The sequence below is a fragment of the Saccostrea cucullata genome, unplaced genomic scaffold (genome assembly GCF_032062105.1).
Source record: "Saccostrea cucullata isolate Sc308-1 unplaced genomic scaffold, CSIRO_AGI_Scuc_v1 ctg2701, whole genome shotgun sequence".
Taxonomy (NCBI): domain Eukaryota; kingdom Metazoa; phylum Mollusca; class Bivalvia; order Ostreida; family Ostreidae; genus Saccostrea; species Saccostrea cuccullata.
The window spans coordinates 16,211-37,689 of record NW_026940096.1 but is presented as its reverse complement, the minus strand read 5'-3'; the positions used below and the strand labels follow the sequence as shown (position 1 = coordinate 37,689).

General features: G+C 33.9%; 1 protein-coding gene across 1 annotated transcript in view; it reads left to right on the top strand.

Annotated features, from left to right (window-relative positions):
- The first annotated feature begins 6,296 nt into the window (after positions 1-6,296).
- LOC134254768 (sprouty-related, EVH1 domain-containing protein 2-like) overlaps positions 6,297-21,479 on the top strand; it is a 28,976-nt gene continuing 13,793 nt past the window's right edge. The window contains exons 1-3 of the mRNA XM_062737293.1: positions 6,297-6,624; positions 18,031-18,214; positions 20,894-21,062. Coding sequence (XP_062593277.1) covers positions 6,602-6,624; positions 18,031-18,214; positions 20,894-21,062 — 376 coding nt within the window. The 5' untranslated portion in view covers positions 6,297-6,601. The remainder of the gene's footprint in view (positions 6,625-18,030; positions 18,215-20,893; positions 21,063-21,479) is intronic.

The following is a 21,479-nucleotide window of genomic DNA, read 5'->3' as shown; positions in this document are numbered from 1 at the left end:
ACTAAAAGGTAAAATACGGAGATAATAAACAGTATTATACTTTCATGTAAATTAGTTGAATCTGATTGGCCGAGAAACATTTGTTAAAAAACACTACTACCCGCTGAATAATAAAGCCACGCCCTCCAGCGTAGCAACATTGCTTAACGAGGTAAAAAATGCTTATGCGCGCACGGTTCACTGTTATATGTATTTGTATAAAACATTCAGTATAATATAATAAATATAGCATGTAGTTGAGTGTAACATTGAAAATTTTCACTGAAACATTAAATGGCTAAAAGGTAAAATTTTCAATGTTACACTCAACTACATGCAATATTTATATATTATCAAGGTCAAAGTCTATTGAAGCAATACAAAATGGGAGCAGAGCGGGTATCTCTAAAAACATTAGAGATGGGATCAGCTGCCATGGAGGAGTAAATATCTCATTTTTACCGTTCACAGTCGCCATTTGTCCCCTTGTCATGATTGGGCAGACGGAAAAATCCCCAGACAATTCAGTGTCTAAATATTGGAAAGAAATATTGGTCTTATGATTATTGAAAAGTGTCAGTCAGCATTCAACTTAATGATATATTGTAATTGCTAACATGGACACTGTATCAACCATAAAGATTAACCAGAAAGGACTTTTTTTATTAATGAGAATGATGACAAACGTGTCTCATCAACTTGTTTGTCATTAGCTTGCCTCATTTTAGAAAATACTTGTACGTAGAACATACTCTTTTGGGAGACATAAACTTATATGCAGGTGATGATGGTACATGTATATGAATAAGGGAGGTTGACATTGTGAAAAAAAATTGAAGTCATCAAAATTTTTTTCCAGACAGGTTTGTTGTTAGATTACCATAGACATCTTTTTTCTGTTAATATCAGATGTGTCAGACTCTGTTGTTTGTTTGCTTTCAAGACTTTTAGTTCACTGGGATATATCGAGTCGACATATGAATGGAAGTAACTATCGTTAATTATATATCCGATATATCTAAATACCAAGTTGAAGGCCACAGCAAATATGACTTAATATTCAAATGGGCCATAGTCTTGCAATAAGAACTGTTATGCAATCTTGATGTCAGCGAATTTCTTTATAAAGAACAGTTACTTAAAGATTTTTTCGACAGATTTATATCCATCGTGAACAATATATAGTGTCTAAAGCATCGACTATAAAAATGTGAAGAAGAAAAGAGGGAAAAGTCCTTGACTGCTGCTCCTTTTGTTGCATAATTTAGGTGTATATCGAAGGTACCAATAGACGACTTTGAAATTCTTGTCCTTCTATTTTTTCTTCATATTTTTGTTCCACCGCTTTTGAAAAAGCAGTCTTATTCATCTGTCAGTTTGTCAGTCAATCCTTCCGTCAGTCTGTCTGTCTATCACAAACACATGTTATCCTAACTTTTGAAAATTTTTATCTTACTTTTCATTGTTGTTTTCTCAGAAAAAAGGGCTCCCATACATTTTTTGCATTAGCAAGGATCTACACTAATTCAAAAATAAAATTAACATGCTTCTTGTAAATTCAACCGACTATTCTGATTTTTTGAAGGCGCTAGGTTGTCAGATAGACAACTATCGACCAATTGTTTATGTCAGAGCTATATATGAATGATAACGTTCCCTCTCTTTTTCTAAATATCACATGATCAAACCCCCTTTCATCTTTGTTCTAAATATGCCATATCCCTTCTTCTCTTCTAAATATCACACCCCTTCTCATTTGCCGTTTTAAATATCACATCCCCTATCCTCTCTTCTCTTCTAAATATTACACCCCTCTCCTTCCCCCTTCTAATATCACACCCCCTCTCATCTATCCTTCTAAATATCATATCCCCTCTTCTCTTCTAAATATCTCTCCTCCCCCTTCAAAATATCACATCCCCTCTCATTTTCCCTTCAAAATATCTCATCCCCTTTCATCTTTTCTTCTAAATATCACATCCCCTTTCCCCTTTCTTTCTAGATATCACATCCACAGCTCATTTTTCCTTCTAAATATCACATCCCCTTCCCCCTTTTCTTCTAATTATATCATCCCCTTTCATCTTTCCTTCTAAATATCACACCCCTTTTCCCTTTTCCTTCTAAATATCACATCCACCGCTCATCTTCCCTTCTAAATATCACATCCCCCTTATCTCATTCCCTTTCCTCTTCCCTTCTAAATATCACATCACCTTTCCTTCCCCCTACAATATATCGCACCCCTTTCCTTTTTCCTATTAAATATCACAGCGTCTTTCCTCTTTCTATCGAAATATCACATTCTCTTTCCACTTCCCCTCATAATTTTACCTCCTCCTTTTCTCTTCCCTTCTTAATATTACATCCCCTCTCCACTTCCCGTTTAAACTATCACATCCCCTCTCCACTTCCCATTTAAACTATCACATCCCCTCTCCACTTTCCATTTAAACTATCACATCCCCTCTCCTGTTCCCTTTTAAACTATCACATCCCCTCTCCTGTTCCCTTTTAAACCATCACATCCCCTCTCCTCTTCCCTTCTTAATATCACATCCCCTCTCCACTTCCCGTTTAAACTATCACATCCCCTCTCCTCTTCCCTTCTTAATATCATTTCCCCTCTCCTCTTCCCTTCTTAATATCACATCCCCTTTCCTCTTTGCTTTTAAACTATCACATCCAGTCTCCTCTTCCCTTTTAAGCTATTACATCCCCTCTCCTCTTCCCTTCTTAATATCACATCCCCTCTCCTCTTCGCTTTTAAACTATCACATCCACTCTCCTCTTCCCTTTTAAACTATCACATTCCCTCTCCGCTTCCTTTTTAAACTATCACATCTACTCTTCTCTTCCCTTTTAAACTATCACATCTCCCCTCCTCTTCGCTTTAAAACTATCACATACCCTCTCCCCTCCCCTTTAAATTCAAAATATGAGTAGCTAGTCTGTCGTATTGCTTCAAATAAAGTCTCTCTTCGTTCTAGAGTCGCAGAATAAAGCACTTTAAAGCAGATTCTTACATCGAGGGTTCAAATACTGGTTCCATTCCGGAGAAGACCACGTCACTTGACCGAGTACAAAAATTGCAGTCCTCCAACAGCATGTAGTGGGTGGAGATATATCCTGGGAGAGAAACAAAGACACCAATCAGATGGAATTCTTCGATTGGGAGACAAATCGTCAACTTTTGTGCAAGATTAAGAAGCCATCTGTTCAATTCAGCTTTTACATTTTTAAAAAAAATACTTTAATGTTAAAAAGTACTAATATTCAATGCAATGCTGCACTGTGAACTGTTTTGCATCTACATATGAAATTCACGTAATTTTCATCCGAAGATGCACAAGCCACGCCCCCTCAATCTGCCTCTTCAGTTGAAAGGATTTCCATGCAGTTCCTGGATCCCTTTAATTTCATACATGCAATACTTATTTCAGATAGTTTTTATCGATCATTGGCCTTGACTTTTGAGATATAACCTTATTTCAGGATTATGCCATTCATAGGTACAGTCGTGTACCTGTATAGATTATGAGCAAAACTTTAAACTAAGTTTGAAACTGTTTTTAAATATGACCTGGACACGATCTATGACAGACAGACAGACAATTATGCAAAAATAAAAAAGCAATGATAATACTTTATTTATTTACAACTCATATCATTTCCTCTGCAATAATCATAAGAAGAGGGTTATGGGGGCCGACTGGGGTTTCCATTGCGCAATATGCATAAATGTATATTTAATTCAGGCGGCAAAGTGAAGTAAGTGAATTGCTTTTATTTTGATATAATTTATGTATGAACTATAGCAGAATTAAGAGTATCACAGTAAAATATAAATTTAGTTTTAACATTATGATAAAGTAAAAGTTCCTCTTAAGAAGGGACCAATAAAAGTGTTATAAAAAGGGTGAAATATATATTGAAATTAAATACACTTAAAAAAAAACTTTCAATATATCTTACTAATTTGGGGTATTTCAAAATATTATAGGTATTTTTTCGATACTACATTTAAATAAAAAAAGGTAAATGTTTGCATTTTGAAATGGCCAATCTAGACACCACACGATATAATTTTGTCCATACATGGCCGTAGGAACCGGGGCACGGGGTGGGGTGGCCGGTTGGGGGTGCCCCAATCAATTTTGCTGACATATAGTATACTAAAGAAAACAAGTGTAGCTACTATGTGCTCGTGCCCCCTAAATAAAAGGGACATTTTTTTTTGTTTTATATGACTGCCCCCCCCCCCCCGAAATTGCTTCCTACGGGCCCGCCATGTGTACTCATCATGGGGGGATACATGATTTTGATTAAGGGGGGGGGGCGTGGATAACTTTGTTGAGGCAAGGGGTCTGGGGGCCGCCTTGAGGCCCCCAGTGGATCCAGGTGGGGGCCAAGGGGGCAAGGCCCCCGGAAGCTCCTGGATTTTTGTGTATTTTAAGAGTAAAACCAGGCACAATAATATTGCATATTTTTCAATTATTTTTGTTAAAAGTGACATATAGGTCCGGGTGTTTGAATATTAATTGCATTGAATGTTTCTCATTGTATTGTATTAAAACATATGCCACTATAATAAACGATTTACTTACTTACCAATAGTGGTATTGGTTAGTTATATACCAAGTACGGCATTATTGTCTGACATACTTGTCATATCATACTTTGAACGGTGGGGTCCCAGGGGGCGAAGCCCCAGGAAGCTCCTGGGTTTTCGTGTATTTGAAAGAGTAAAACCAGGCACAATAACAGTGGTTTTGGTTAATTATGTACCAAAATGTGGCATTATTAACATTAGTCATATCATACTTTGAAAATTTTAGCCCCCCCCCCCTTAAATACGCCAGTGCTCATCACGAATTACAATTTGATGAAATAAATCGTCTTGAAATATTTGCATGTAATACACTGCAGTCACAGTTGGCAACAGTTGATATAAAAGTTAAAAATTACATGTATGTTGATTTTAATTTTCACAATAATCAACGCAGTCAACCCAATTAAGGCAGTAAATTCCATTAATTGTATCCTTCCATTACATGTATTAAATAATACTTTCTAAAAACAAGCGAAAAATGTTCACCTGCAATCCCTGCATATTGCATTGAAAACTCAAACCCAGGTTGAAAGGGGGGGGCTACTAGATATGTGCATCATATGTTTTAAATTATTTCATTTTGCAGAGTTTAAATATTTTCATGTAGATAACTGATTTATTAATAACTCTGAGATAATGCTCTCTTCATACGTTGTTTTGGAGTGTAGTAGGGTAGATTATAACTCACTAAATTCAGCTGGTCCATTTCCTCTCAAATATGGTCATTTCCAGGTTTCTACATCAATCAAACGCCGGCTACGACTATGGACGTCATCACCAAAAAACAGTAAATGATTTAAAATAAAATACAGCCTACATATATCCCATGCAGTGATTCTATTCATTAAAAAAATGTTACCCCCCATTCTTTGGTGTAGTCTAATGGAATTTTATAATAATCGAAAAACTCAAGCATACTATTTTGACAAAAAGGTGTGATGTAAGTACCAGGTAAACTTGTTACGATTTAGGTCATAAATTCCCACAGTAGTTTGGTATGAGATATAATGAAGTTCTTATCAACTGAGCAAGGGGTGGGTAGATGACGTACGTAAGAACTGAAGGGAATTGACTTCATATATATAACATCCGGTCTGTGTTTATTGATATTATCAATTCTCTTTTATCCTTATATTTACTTAAAAAAACGTATAATATCTTGACTGGCAAGAATTTAAAAAAATGTATTGGCAAGTTGCATGCGACAAGACCATCATGAAGGGGGGAGGGTAGCAGATATCAAATTAAAAACTTTTAAAATTATGAAAATTATTTTAATGATCGGAATCCTTTTTTATGCATTCTTATTTGCTTATATTGTTAAATATGTCGTTCTCAGTTTATTATGAATGTTTCGAGTCTAGTCAACTTCTAATTAACGATTTACAAAGTGGGCGTGTCTCCATCGTTGAATGTGACGTCATAAGCACTTCCCACAAAGAAGAAATCAGAATTTGATTCATAAATATTAAAATGATTGACAGCTTCAATTTCATTGGTCAGACAGCCCTTCACATAATTTACATAAGAAATATCAATGTAAATCTTGTAACATCAAATACTTTAAAACTAAAATAGTAAAATATTTCTCTGTATCTAAATATTCACAAACATGCAGTGATAATTGCAGAAAATTAGTGTAAATATGCACTCTCCATCATGTAAGATATTTATTTCGTAAAGTAGTTCCACTTTCCTTCAACTATCTTTACTTCGCCGAGTCGCCATTTTGCATTTCAGCAGCAGCATTGTGAAAAAATAATCGCATGGGATTGATAATTATTATTTCTATTGTGAAAGCTTTCAACATTCGATTTATAACATTTTTGGAGAGAATCTGAGTTACTTTACACCGTTTTAAGAGTGCAAACAAATTATAATTTGGATACTATATTCTTGCGCGCAATGGTGAGGGAGTAATTAAGCGATGTGCATTTCCTGTCTGATAACGAAGAGTTCGGCTTAATTCAGGAAAATGTAGAGGATATATATTAAAATGGACATTTTAACATGACGGAGGTGTCGGTCCAAAAGTAAGTATACAATTTTTCCGCGTTCTGAGGCCATAAATATTTTATTTCGTGTCTCTGTGGCCTTAAAAATGTGCTGTATGTGACTATGGAAGATGGAGCCTGGGTTACTGATGAAACTGAACGAATTTGGACAAAATTTTGCAAATCTGATTGATCAAGGAGTATTTTAACAATATTTAAAGTCCATGTGATTATTTGATGGACAAATAACGCTGACATATCTTTTCAGTAGATTGGGTCACCTATTATAATGCCACTAGCTTCATTCATAAATAGGTATGAATGGTGTAAAACGTCACGTCCTGTTTAGTATTTCACGGCTTCATTGTGGTTTTAGTGACTGATACGGTTACATTTACCCACCAAATTTCCCTGCTGATCGCTACATGTAATTTTATGACCGATTTACCTCGGAACTACTTCTAGAATTTCACAATATGACACTTTGTCTTGTGTATTACACATGCATGTGTGCATTATTTCAATATCTTTTTAATGCAACATGTTCACCATAAAGTAAATATTCAATAACACCATACATGTGATGTTATCAATATTTAATCTTAAACATTGTAATTTGGGATTTGTTTAGCCCTTTGCTTAAACACTGGGTTAGACGCCAACTATTGAAATGACCTTGACACTAGAAAAGGATTGGTTTAGAGAGATCTGACTGGTGAAAAGTAATTTTCATAATCAGGAACAGTCCTTCAGAATCAGATAGAATAGCCTCCTGTTAACATTTAGTATTTTACTCAATGAACGACTGTCATGTTTTAAGAGTAAACTGTATTGTTTAGAAACGCTTTCTCGCTCTTATGAATAATAAATTTTTCACTAGGAATACACAGAAGGTTGATACAAGCAAAAAAAAAAAAAAATGGTAAAAATTTATAAATCATTAACCTGAATGACTTTGATTTTCAAATATTTATTGCATATATAGTGTTTGATAAAATGATGCACATATTACGTAGAAATAATCATTAATGATAAAGTGTCATGCCCATTTTCAAATAGGATAATTTTGTAATCCCTTCACGTATGAGTATGACACTCGACTTTATAAATTGATTGAGAGTATTTTTGGATATTTTACTTGACATACCTTATTCAGGATGTTCAGAGCCCCAAGTCATATTTGTCATTTAAAGCATATTTGAATTATACATTGCATGTTATGATGTGATATACAAGCAGGTCTTATTAAATAGGTAAACTTGTATGTATTACATAGATATGGTCTGGTCAACTTTATAGTTGGTGTGCGACAGTTTTGAAATTGACCAAGTCAAATATGCAGTGCTAGTAAATATTTATACCAAAAGGTTATTATATAATACTAAAATGACTAGATGAATCCAACCCAAAAAGCTGGGACTAAACATTCTATCAAAATATTGACACACACAAAAGACAAAGTCTTTATTAAATAGGGTTTCAAAAGTTACCTCATTGAAATTCTTGATTTTAAGAAGGAAACTTGCAAGTTTCGTCAAGGCTAATGATTTTATCGTCAGGGCTAGTAAAAATTATGGGCTTGTCCATATTTTGAAATCACTATCATACATTTAGTCTGACAAAGTCAAATGTTCTGTCAGATTGGACAAAGTTTTGTCGGACCAGATACATGTACCTTATTTTGATGCTATTATTAAGAAAATAAATAACTTACCAAATTGCACGTTATGATTTTCAATAAGCATTCAATCTCACAAGTTTCTATTCTTAGGAGTAGAAAGTCTTTAATCAAAGGCATAAATGACATCATGTTTTATGTCAATTGAATCAACAAACAGCACCATGCAGCCATCTCTGCTGTCCTCATGACCTCCCACTGCGCACCACGATCCTGATCTTTTAAAAATGTGTATCTTACTTGTTTTTTTAAAATGGTTACTGTAAACCAACTTTTATTCGCGTGTGAGTAATTTTCGCGAAATTCGCGAGAGCCTCATCATCTTAAAGTCTATATGTCTATTATCAAGAGAACCTAAATAAGCTTGATCGCGAAAATTTATAGTCACGGATTAGTTTCCCCCTGATAAATTGCGAAATAAAGTTGTAGCGAATAAAAGTTGGTTTACAGTACTGTACAAGTTCTTTTTTTCCGTGTGGTATTAATTTACAGTCACAATTTCTCCGCGGAAATTTGTCCCATCATACTCAAAATATGTGTAAGGAATATAGTGAGAGATCAAGAAATCCATGTAATTTTCTACCCGCGGACTAAGGAGAAATAGAGATTCTGTGGAATTATGACCCCGTGGAAAATAGTACTTCTACAGTATTTAGACCGACATTTACTTGGTCCAGACAAATTTTTACCAGCCTTGCCAACAGGACCAATGGATTTCCACAAGTCTGGAATCAAGTAACTTTACTGGTTTAGTATTGTTAAAAAAAAAAAAAAATGTTAAATCCTGCCTCATGACTATTTTGACTGGATTTTGAACCCATTGTAAGAAATTTTGAGAGACCTGGTTGAGTAAAGTTGGCCAGCCCGTGGAATGACAAGTGATTTGAATTTTACTCCCAAAATTGAAATTTAACTTGCATATTCCAGGTTAATTATTCGTAGCTTTGAGCCCTGATATAAAGTGAGCATCTACATGAACAGCTTCAAATTCTTTCAGCTCCTTCTTCTCTTCAGAATTAATATTAATTATTTTATTTTTATTTAGCATGTTTAGACCTAATAAAATAAACTCCATTGCGATTGACTGACTTTTATGAATATCATTTGGCCAAATAGAAATAAAACTAGATGAGATCTCGTTGCGAGCAACGAGTAGGTCTTCCGTCCGATTTTTTGATAAGATATGATTTTGACTATGATCTTTGTTAGATCATAATGATATCAAGACGTCTCTCCTTTGAATAAATTCTTTTACTTTCTAAAAAATTATTTTAAAAATGTAGTAATGGATGAAAGTCTTTTGGCCCCTAAGGGCCCCTTATTTGAGGGGTCAGACCCTTTCTTCCTATCCAATGATAAATTTTTTAATTTAATGATTTTTTTGTTCAACAACTATCCAGACATTTCTTTACGAGGATAGACAAATTTAGCGGCCAGCCCTTTATATCCTTAATGGGATATTTTTGCATACATAGAATGGTTGTATAATGTTTAAAAGACGACTCTGAGTATCCTTTATTCGATACCGCTAATCAAAATATTTTCCCTTTTAGAGATATAAAGAATCCAAGATTGAGCATTTTGGCCCCTAAGGGCCCCTAATTACATAACATATTATCCAAATTTTACAATGCATTGATGCAGATTGTTAGGATAAACATTTTTGCTTCAGTTATTTATAACAAAAAATTGATGAAAGTTATAAATGGAAGTCTTTTGGCCCCTCTTTGCCCTTCATTTGAGGGGTAACACCCGTTTTCTTTATATCAAATTAAAGAAAATATAATTCTGCACAACTTTTGTTATATATCTCTTAACAAATTATTGACAGGTATAAAGATATCAGAGAAAACGTGTTAAATTTTGGGAGAGATTTCTGAGCCTATTTTTCAGCTCAGGCGAGCTTCATGGCCTTTTGTGTTGGAAAGATATAGACTCAAAAAAGCAATTTAGCAATCCTTCCTCTACCTTGACTGAAAATCTCAAGGCAATATCTTCATTCGTTTTCAAGTGATTGCCCGGACAAGCTGACCCTCTAAAAATTGGTAAATCGTCCATATCTTATGACTGGAAGTGACGTCGTACGTATAAAAAATTTCCAATAAGGTTCAGACCAATATCTATCAGATCTGAAAGTTTCGTGAAAATCGGGCGAGTCTTTTCCGAGATCTCGCGTGCACAAAAATCGGTAAGAAAAAAAAAGAATAATAGGGAAAAAGAAACCGAACGAAAACAATAAGGTCTTCCGTTGGAAACGGAAGACCTTAAAAATATAACGAATGAATTGGTTCTAATTTTTAATAAAAAGCAGGTGGAGAACTGAAGCTAATTTTTTTTTCATATGCAAGAAGCATGCATTATTGACAATTGTTAAAGTACCGGTATGTCAAGTAAGTAAAATGTCAAGTAATAATCTCAATTCATTTTATAATGTTGGGTTCCATTTGAGCAATCGTCTATTTGTTCAGAAAAGAACTTTTGTTTATTGCACAGGCACTTATGGACAATGCATTGAAAAAATACTTAGGTAAAGGCAACAGGAGTGCTTAATAAAAAATATAAAAATGTACCAAAATGTACATTTAATACCTAGTATAATTACACCTGAGAGAATTCATTTCATTGGACAAAAACTCTCTCAGACGTCATTGTACATGTAATAAGTAATACATTCTTGGTGTACTTTTGTTGCATTTACCTAAAGAGTTTACAATGCACTGGCTGTAATTGTATTTGAAGAATAATTGTGGGATTCTTATGTGATCCTAAACCAACTTAACTGCATCAAAGAGAAATAAAGACAATGTGAACCAACATTTTAAGGTTTAAATGATAACATAGAGGATATTCAATGTTTTGTCATTGGGACTGAAATATATAAAAAAAAAATCTTATCTCACAAGTGAAATGAATTCTATATCCAACTACAAAATATTGAATTCTCTTAATTTATAACACTTTCTTTTGATTTCCTTTATCCTTTGTCTTTTCTTTCACATTTTGTTGTAGGCTTTGACCATGTGACGTCATAGTGGTTGAGATATCATATCAAAGCAATATTGTGAGATTAAAAACTTTGTAAAGTGGTTTTTAGGAATACGTTCGGAAGAACTTGGTTGTTTTCACCCGCATAGCGCAGTGGTTAGAGCATGTGCTGTTGCGAAGTAAGGAGTTGATCCTTACGTAGCGGGTTTGAATCCCACTGTGGGACATGGAGACCAGTCCTTCGGATGAAACCGTATAAACCGAGGCCCCGTGTCGCAGTAGGTGCTGGCACAAAAAAAAATCCCTCACTACTCAAAGGCCCTTAGTGCTGAGCATGGGTCAAAATTTTCAGCTTTCCACCGGCAAGTGATGGCACCTCCATATGAGTGAAAAATTCTCAAGAGGGACGTTAAACATTATACAATCAATCAATTATCTCGGTAGTTTTAGTCTTTATCAAGATGGTTTAGATACAATCTTTCTTACTGTATATACTCGCCTATAAGTCGATTTTTTGGGAGTTAAATTTTGGTCTTAAACTCTATGTCCGACTTAATAGGCGAGTCATAAAGAGATCGGTATTTTTCTGGATGCTGGGATTTCTTACAATTATCAAAGAAAATGTCTGCATATATATATGATAATTTATGTATTCTTAGATTATACATAAAGTACAAAAATTAACATAAAATAATAGATTTTTGGTATCTTAAGTGAGCATCTCTTATTTGTTTATTGATATAAGATTAAATATCAGTTTCATTTCAAAAGATATTAATTGAAAGCAGGTTAAAACATAAACGGATTTACTTGAAATTGTCACCCGATTTTGGCTCAAGAAATTGTACCGACTTATAAGCGAGTCAATAGCAAATCCCACCAAAATAACGTCAAAAAATACAACCGACTTATAGGCGAGTATATACGGTAGTTAAGAAAGACCAGAAATTATTTTTACTTTATTTTGATATCCTTTCACAGTGTGACAGGATATCACTTGATGTCCTTTTACAGTGTGATAGGATAATATTCCTTTTCAATAAATCACTTGTATTTCACTGTTGAAAATATAATAAAAGAATTTATTTGGACTGATGAATTAGCTTAGGACTGGTAGAAAAGTAAGAAATCAGTCTAAATGACATAGAAATATTTGATTTTTCTTAAACTCTGATGGTACTAACCTACATTGAATGTGTCAAGAGGGACCATGTAAGTTAAACATGCATATACCGGAAAATTACAGTAACATTTGAAGGAGTGCCGGGCTAGGCTAAGTTATGTTCATGTGTTAAAAATACTTAATCCCAGAACTTAACAATTGCATGTGCTTATGTAATGATTCTTCCCTTTCTCATGAATTCAAAGCAGAAAAATATCACAGTGCGGATGTAAACATAGAGGTCCATATGTTGTATTGTTTGTGAAGGTTTTTGTTATCGGAATTTCATGGAATGTTTGTCAGGAGAGAGAAATGGAGAAAATGACTAGCTGCAGTTGGTTGTCTTACATAAGTTACATTCCACTGAAATCCAGCTGTTAATTTTTACAAGGACATTGTTTTTAGTTGATTATGTGAATATGCTAACTATACACAATTGTACATGTACATATTTCATGTTTTTTGGGGGGAAATAAGATAAAGGAGAATTTAAGGATTGAACATGCTCCCATGCCAAACTTATGTTCCAGTAAGCAATCTAGGACAACTTAAAGTTTACAAGATGCATATTTTGTTTACTGTCAGTATTGTTTAAGATTGATGATAAATGTACTCTAAAAAAGCTGGAAACTGAGCAGTAGCAATATGGGTGAAGCAGTTCATCATGGTATCAATTAACAGTTTTTTCATGGTTTGGTACATGGTGCAAAATCTCCATTTTGGATTCAGTTCATTTTTTGGTCGGGATCGTTACCATATTCAGTCCAGTTTGGCATAGTTAAAACGACGCTACTCAACATAATTTTTAAAAACGTACCATGGTAAAATTTTGAAGACTGATAGCATGTAAAATAATCTTTTATATTTAACAGTCAATTGACTCAATTCATTCTAATCAATTGCCTTAGTCAATTTGCATGTAGATAAAGTGAGTAGATTCAGTGAAACAATTAAAGCAAAAACAACATTGAATTTGTTTCCTTCTATAAAAATGTATTGTGAATTGAAAATAACCAATCAAAATGTATCATATCATCAAGGAGGTTCTGTTTTTCCTTGTTATGGCCTCACATTTTCTCTTATTTTGTCCTCAAATGTATGAAATTAAGGAATCCTAGCTTTGTATTTGTAGAGAATGTTTTCTCAGTAGAAAAACATCACCCTCATCATGGAATGATTTCAAACTGACAAATCACAAATAAAAGATGCAAATAATAGTTGGTTTACAGTTTTGATCAGAAGTTGATATTTTACCATATTCTTTAATTTATCTCATTGAAATTCTTCTGTTTAAATTGAAAATAAACACAACTCATTACTGGGAAAATGTTGAACTTACAGTTGTTTGACCAATTCCGAATAAGAAACCGATTTGGAGGTGCCATAAATATACGAAGAATTATTTCAAAATCTAAGTTGTTTCCCAATTAAAGTAGTTCAATGAATTGTGGAAATAAATATTGTTTCATAAAAGTTCAGCATTTCAGAAAAAAATTTTAATTTAACAAGATAACATAGGTACTCATTTGATGAGTTCGGAATATCCTAGCTGTTTCCATGCCATTCGACCCTAAATTAAAAATATCCATCCCCACATTACTTATTGGCATGCCTGAGTTAAGTTAAAATAATTGCTTTATACCAGTAAGTTAATGATATTTCCAACATGTCCAAAGGATAAAGAGAAATAAGAGGTACTGTGAGAACTGGGCTCCCTAAATGATATCCCCCGCCTCCCATATGATAATGGCAAAGTCCATGTTTTGCTCTGGAAGACCCAAATTTAGTGTTAGATCAAAAAGAAAAATAAGAGGTGCACACTGACATTGTGTAATTAAGAATCTATAAGAGTATCATTAAATTTAATGCAGTGGTATAAGAGAAAACACGGATAAGATATGGGTATTCTTCAATATTATAGATAAAATGAGAGTGTCCATGTTTTGTTATGGAAAAACTAATATACGTGTCCGATCAAAAAGTATAATAGAAGGTGTACAGTGGCACTTTGTAACAAAGAGTCTATGAAAGTCTCATTAAATTTCATCCAGTGGTATAAGAGGAGTTGCGAATAAGAGATGGGTACCTCAGTGCGTAACAGATGGACGTACAGACAGGTAGACGGATGGACCCCCCCCCCCCATCACTGTATATCCCCTGCTTTTCAAATGGGGGTTAAATAACAGTCACATTTACATTGAAGAAAAATATGGATAACAAACATTTTATAGTGTTTATTATGGGTATCCGGAACTAGTAAAATGACAACATAAAAATATTCCGATCTCTTCTAAGTGTTCTAATGATTTATTTTCGACAAGTTTTTGGTGTTTGTTAAAATACATGGTATTTATCTTACTTTTGATACCTGGAATGTTGGTTTATGTGAAAATTTGATGTCTTTATAGAAGTTTTTCTGCAGACATACACATCGCAATGATTCAGATTTGTTGCATTGTAAAAGTATATTGAGTGCTTCAAGTACTATACCCAGGTGCGTAGCCAGGCGTACGTTTGTACGCATAAACGTCCACATCATTTTCAAAAATAAAAAAAAAAGAAAGAAAGAAAAAAGAAAAGAAAAGAAAGAAAGGAAGAACATAAAGAAAGAGAGAGAAAGAGAATATTATAAAGCATACTCATCATTTTTGCAAAATATAAGAAAAAAATTTTTTTAAATAAAAAAAAATACAAAGAAAAAATTAAGAATTAACGATATAATACTATCGAATATTGCTGAATTTTATTTAATGCCAATAATTTCAATTTCTATTACTGGAAATGAACTTCCAACCGTAATGCTTAACTTCTGTAACGATACCACCCCCCCCCCCCCCACCCCCCCAACAAAAAAAAACAAAAATCTCTTAATATCGAATTCATGCGAGACTTCAAAAATCAGAATTCAGCCTTATTTATGAACATCAAAAATTGAAAGAAAAAAAAAATTGGTAAAATTCAGTTTAACCTTTAAAAAATATAAGTAAAACTACCTTAAAACCAAAAGTATTTTTAGCTCACCTCAACGAAGTTGGGGGAGCTTTTTACCCTTAGGTTAAGTTTTTTGGAGCAAAGTACTTCTATGTCCTATATTGATTAGACATGCATGGAAGATGGTTCTAGTGTGTTTCATTGTACCAAAATTTCAGATGCTGCAATTTCAGCAAAGAAATGAAGGTTAATGTTTTTGGAGCAGGTTAACATTTTTGGTGCAGTTTTTGGTGTGGGTTTCATTTCCAAGTAACTATAAGCCCTATGTTGACCAAACTTGCATGGATGGTACATCTAAGGATGCATACTACCGGGCTTGCTTCGGATGCTGAATCTGACCTACATTTTCCGGTTGAGTGAACAGGTTAAAGTTTTTGGTGTAGGTTTCATTTCCAAGTAACTATAAGCCCTTTGTTGACCAAACTTGCATGGATGATACATCTAAGGATGCATACTACCGGGCTTACTTCGGATGCTGAATCTGACCTACATTTTCCGGTTGAGTGAACAGGTTAAAGTTTTTGGTGTAGGTTTCATTTCCAAGTAACTATAAGCCCTTTGTTGACCAAACCTGCATGGATGATACATCTAAGGATGCATACTACCGGGCTTGCTTCGGATGCTGAATCTGACCTACATTTTCCGGTTGAATGAAGTTTTTGGTGTAGGTTTCATTTCCAAGTAACTATAAGCCCTTTGTTGAATAATTTCAATTTCTATTTGCTTCGGACTGGAAACAGGTTGAAGTTTTTGGTGTAGGTTTCATTTCCAAGTAACTATAAGCCCTTTGTTGACCAAACTTGCATGGATGATACATCTAAGGATGCATACTACCGGGCTTGCTTCGGATGCTGAATCTGACCTACATTTTCCGGTTGAGTGAAAGTTTTTGGTGCAGGTTTCATTTCCAAGTAACTATAAGCCCTATGTTGACCAAACTTGCATGGATGATACATCTACGGATGCATTCTACCATGCTTGCTTCGGATGCTGAATCTGAAAAAAAACAGGTTGAAAATCTAACTTAAGCCCTATCGACCAAACTTGCATGGATGATACATCTAAGGATGCATACTACCAGGCTTGCTTCGGATGCTGAATCTGACCTACATTTTCTGAGTGAATGGGTTAAAGTTTTTCAGCATTTCTTATTTATGAACATCAAAAATTGAAAATTCGAAAAAAAATAGACCAGGTAAAAGTTATGGGTAAAATATAAGGCTTATATAACATTGTATAAACCAAACTTGCACAAATGTTGCATCAAGAGATGAAAAATCTCAAATTTGCTTCAGATGCTGGATTTTGATTACATTTTCATGAAGAAGAACTAGTTTAAATTTTTTATGTAGGTCTATTTCAAAGTATCAGATTAAAATTGCTTAAATGTTTTCATTTTTGGAATGTGCACTTTTTGTTGGTTAATTGTGTGACTTTGCCTTACAAAAGTATTTTTACATGTTTTTATCATTGTTGCAAAAAGTTATATACCTGAATTGTGAATATTTTTGAACATTTATTTTAAAATGTATACAATATATATATGTAATCTGCAAGAAAATGAGTTGAAGAGAATCCTTCTGTCTTTGTTATTTTCAATCTTTAGACGTGTATTTTAACATTAATGTAAGCCTATCTATCAGGTCTGTCTAAACCAGTCAACCACTCTAACCAACTACCGTATGTAACCATACGTATTTTGTTGAACTTCAAAGGTCTAAATATTAATTGTTTTAGTGGGTTCATCAAACAACCCTGCTGTACATTTCCTCTCTCATTTTTGAGACTTTGTCCGCATTTTGTACAGGAAAGAACAGACCTCAAATGTGGCTGAGTAACAAACTGAACAAGTGTAAGAAAAATGCTATCAGAAGGCTCAAATATGCACATCGGAATCATCGAAAATTCACCAGCTTCTGGGGGCTTTGCCCCCTTGGCCCCCACCAGGGCTTTGTCCAGACCCATTGGGCCCTTAAGATGCCCCCCAACCCCACCTTTTCAGACATCCACATCAAAAGTACCCTGGCTACGCCCCTGGTACCAAACACAAATTGATGGCTAAAAAAACTTCACATATTTCAAACACTCTTAAATAAGTCTTCATACCATAGGTATCAATTTATGTATACACTTTTAAATCAATAAATTATTGGCTCTTAAGTTGATAGTTATTCGGAACTGATAAAATCCAGAACTGGCCAAACAACATATGTAGTAATAGGCACAGTCATACATGTATTCCAATTTTTTTTGTTGATCAAATAAAAAGCTAAAGATAGATAAAAATTTTCCTTATATTGTAAATCACTTTTTAATTTAATTTAAAAAAAACTTTTAATTTTCGATTAATGATGTGAGACTGTCTGCTTTTAAAAATTTTATTTTCACATATAGATTTTAACGCCCAGATTTCCTGAAAATTTTGTCTTGATTATAATTCCTGAAAATTTTGTCTCCATTATAAATACCAAATTCCTGTTTATAAATATAAAGTGTTGTAAAACATCCATCATTATTATCATTAGAATGTAACTGATGCAAAAAATATCTAGTATGGTGCTAGAAGTGGCTATGGTAATTTAAATGTGTTATAAAATGGGACTTGTAATGTAATTTTTGTATTTTTCAGTGATGAATTTCTTGTGCGTGTCCAGGCACAAGTCATGACGCGAGATGACTCCAGTGGGGGCTGGGTACCAATGGGAGGAGGAGGGCTCTCAAACGTAGGGCTCAGAAAAATCACCCGCAAGACAGGGGAGGAGCTACTGCACAGTGAATATCTCATCTACGGCACCAGGATAGCCGACAATTCAGTACGTAATATAACACTTGGAGGACCAAATGCTTTGTCTTCTATGTTTAAAACCATAGAGAAATTATTATATCCCCCTGCCAATGAAGTTTGGGGGTTATGCAGGAATCACTTTGTCTGTCTGTACATTGTGCACTCTTGTTTTATTGTTTTGTAAAGTTACCGGTACATCTTTGCTAGCAAAGGTTTTTGATCCACTACTCTCCACACAAACCCTTGGCCTATGGTGCTAGTAAAATTCAGGATTTTTTTCTTGAGTTGTGGTGGGGAGTAAAATTCATTGACATTGTTTAACCAATTAGTGATTGCCTTTGAAAATGATGATATCATGATATCTCAAGTTGGGATATATCTCAACTCTTTAGTCTCTGGAATGAAAATGCAAAATAGCTATTGTGACATCATACTTTAAGCAGTTGTGCATATAATGTGTTCAGGATTTTATATTGCAGATATAGATTTGCAACCTAAAAAACAAATAAATATAGCTCAATAAATATTCTTAAAATTAATACTTTAATACTGTTTCTATTTCTGTAGATGATGCAATCTGTGTGTTTTAAATAAGATTCAGATCACGTGTAAATAATCCCGCCTTTTGATAGCACAGGCCAAGGGTTTGTGTGGAGGCTGGACCAGAAACCCTTAACTATAGCAAAGATAAAAAATTACAGGAAGTTCAAACAAGCTGCATTTCTACTAACATTGTAAACATTATATGTTGGTTACCTAAATGTATGTTGTGGGTTTACATTGAAGTTGGTGTGCTTTTAGTTTATGAAGCAACAGTTATTTTTAAATCCATTTGCTGTAGTATATTCATCTATCCTAAACAGAGGAGTTATATCACATGGAGATGACAAGGCACAGATCACAAGTTCACCAGCTAGAGACGTTAACTTTAAATTCAGTTGCCCTGTGGACAAGTAAAATATAACATAAAATATAGTGTTTTTCCAAATCTTGTTTGGGTTAATATTTCTTCAAATAACTGAAATCACAGCACAAGTAGATATCATTTGAGTTAATAGATTAAAATGTACAGTAAGCAATAACTTTGCAATAGGTATGGAATAGAATATATATAAACTCAATGGGACTGAGATATCTAAGGATTTCAGGTATAGAGAACACATTCTACTGGCTTTGAAATATCCATAGTGTTCAAGATACTGATGTTCTAGATACCGAAGTTATACTGTATTTATAATGCTCCATAAAATTGGACTTGGGACTATTCATTTTCATTGCCAAGTTGGCTGGGTAGCTGATTGTTCAAGGAATGAGATTGGATCAAGCATCATATTCTTGCCCTAATTTGGCCACATAAAAAACAATCTTAATCCTGATTTCAGTATTGATCTCATAAATTCATAAATTATTTAAATAAAATAAAAACATAAATGAAAATAAATTAAAGTTTAATTGTTTGGGTCGTTACAGTCTGGGTAGCTTAGTCGGTAGAGCACTTGACTAGTTATGCAAGGGTCCTTGGTTTGATTCTCAGTCCAGCCGTACATTTTTCCTTTTCCATTACAATATAAACATATCTAAGAAATAAAAAAAAAAATTAAGAAGAGGAATCATTGACCATGTGTGATTGAACGATCTGTGTTCAATTTATTGCTTTTTGCAGGTAGAGATTTGCTTCCATTTGAAATTTTCACCAGATATTACTCAAGTACATGTACACCATACTAAAATGTAATCCATTACATGACGATTTTCATCTTTAATTTTAAAAACGCTGACTTTGAAAATGTGAAGTGCCAATAAAACGTGTATACATTTTTCATTCAAGCACAGAATCGTTGTGGCAGGCCATTGTTGACATGCTAAGGGCTCACACCTGAGGCTTCTGATTACATGTGGCAAACAGTGTTTAAATTATGATGAATATAACAATACCTGTTTATACAAGATTATGCACAATGTATACATGTGCGAAGGGTTAAAGAGACAAAATTAGATACCTTTGTGAAGCTTAGGGAAGACTGATGAAGCTAATTGTGAGTGTGAAGTTTTCTGTCAGGTTTAAGAGCAGCGTATCCTGTCTCAGGGGCAAGTCCAACATGAGAGAAAAAAATTTAAACAAATGTTACGAGTCAGACCTTAGCTGCCTCCCTCAAATGAGAATAAAATAATGTCAAATTAAAAAAAGTATGTTGAAATCACTAACTTGCATATTTTTACTGATTTTGAATTTTTATATAACAATATCTTCAAATTAAATAAGCAGAACTTTACATTTGATATTTCTGAAATATTTGCAGTTGTGCAAAATATATGCATGTACATGCTAACTTGCAACAGCCTATTTAAAAAAAAAAAAAGATCAATCTTTAATTTGACTAGAATTGCAAAACTTCAAAGAGAGGGGCCAAAGAGAGGGCCAGTTCGCAGAATCTTTTCGATAAGAAGGAGTCAAGTAACCGAGATCAGAAACAATGATTCTGATTACAGTCAAATCTCAATATGTTGAACTCAAAGGGACTGAGAAAAATTCAAGATATCCACAGATTTTAGATTTGAAGGGTTAAATACTGAAAATATAAGTGGCAGAAACTTCCATTCATTTTGATATATTAATGGTATTTTTAATATATTTGGTGTTTAAGATATCGAAGTGGAACTGTATAATTCATTATATTGGTTTAATATTTAGTTGACTTCATTGCAGGTTGTTCTAGACTGCCTTCTAAAGCGAGATATTCGCTATGTGAAAGCCAACCCCAAGTTTCATCACTGGCAGACAGACGATAAAAGGTTTGGTCTGACTTTTGAGCGTTATGATGATGCAAAGGCGTTCGACAAGGGAATCCGGAGTGCCGTGGCTGATCTTGTGGACGGTAGGTTATATCTGAAGGTCTAAAGGGAGGGAGGCTAACATTAAATTTATTTTCCATTAACATAAGGGTTTTCTTATTATCAAATATTAATTGTGCCATAGACTGCTTCCAATTGTAAGACTTTTTTAAAATTACTAATGCTGTTGTGGATGTGTTGATATTTGTGCGATTTTGATTTTGCATCAATATGGAGAGGAGATTTTTCGATAATTTTTAACAGCCCCAATAAAAAGAAAAAAATATCTCTCTTTAAATTTATGTAGAGCTTAACTTTCTTATTCTGATATTGCATATTCTGACATATCTTGTTATTATAATGAAAACTTAAGACCCTTTCAATAAGTTCAGTTGTTTAAAATGCTTACGAAACAGTAGAGTCCAGATAAGACAGGTTTTACTGTATACACACTAAGCTAG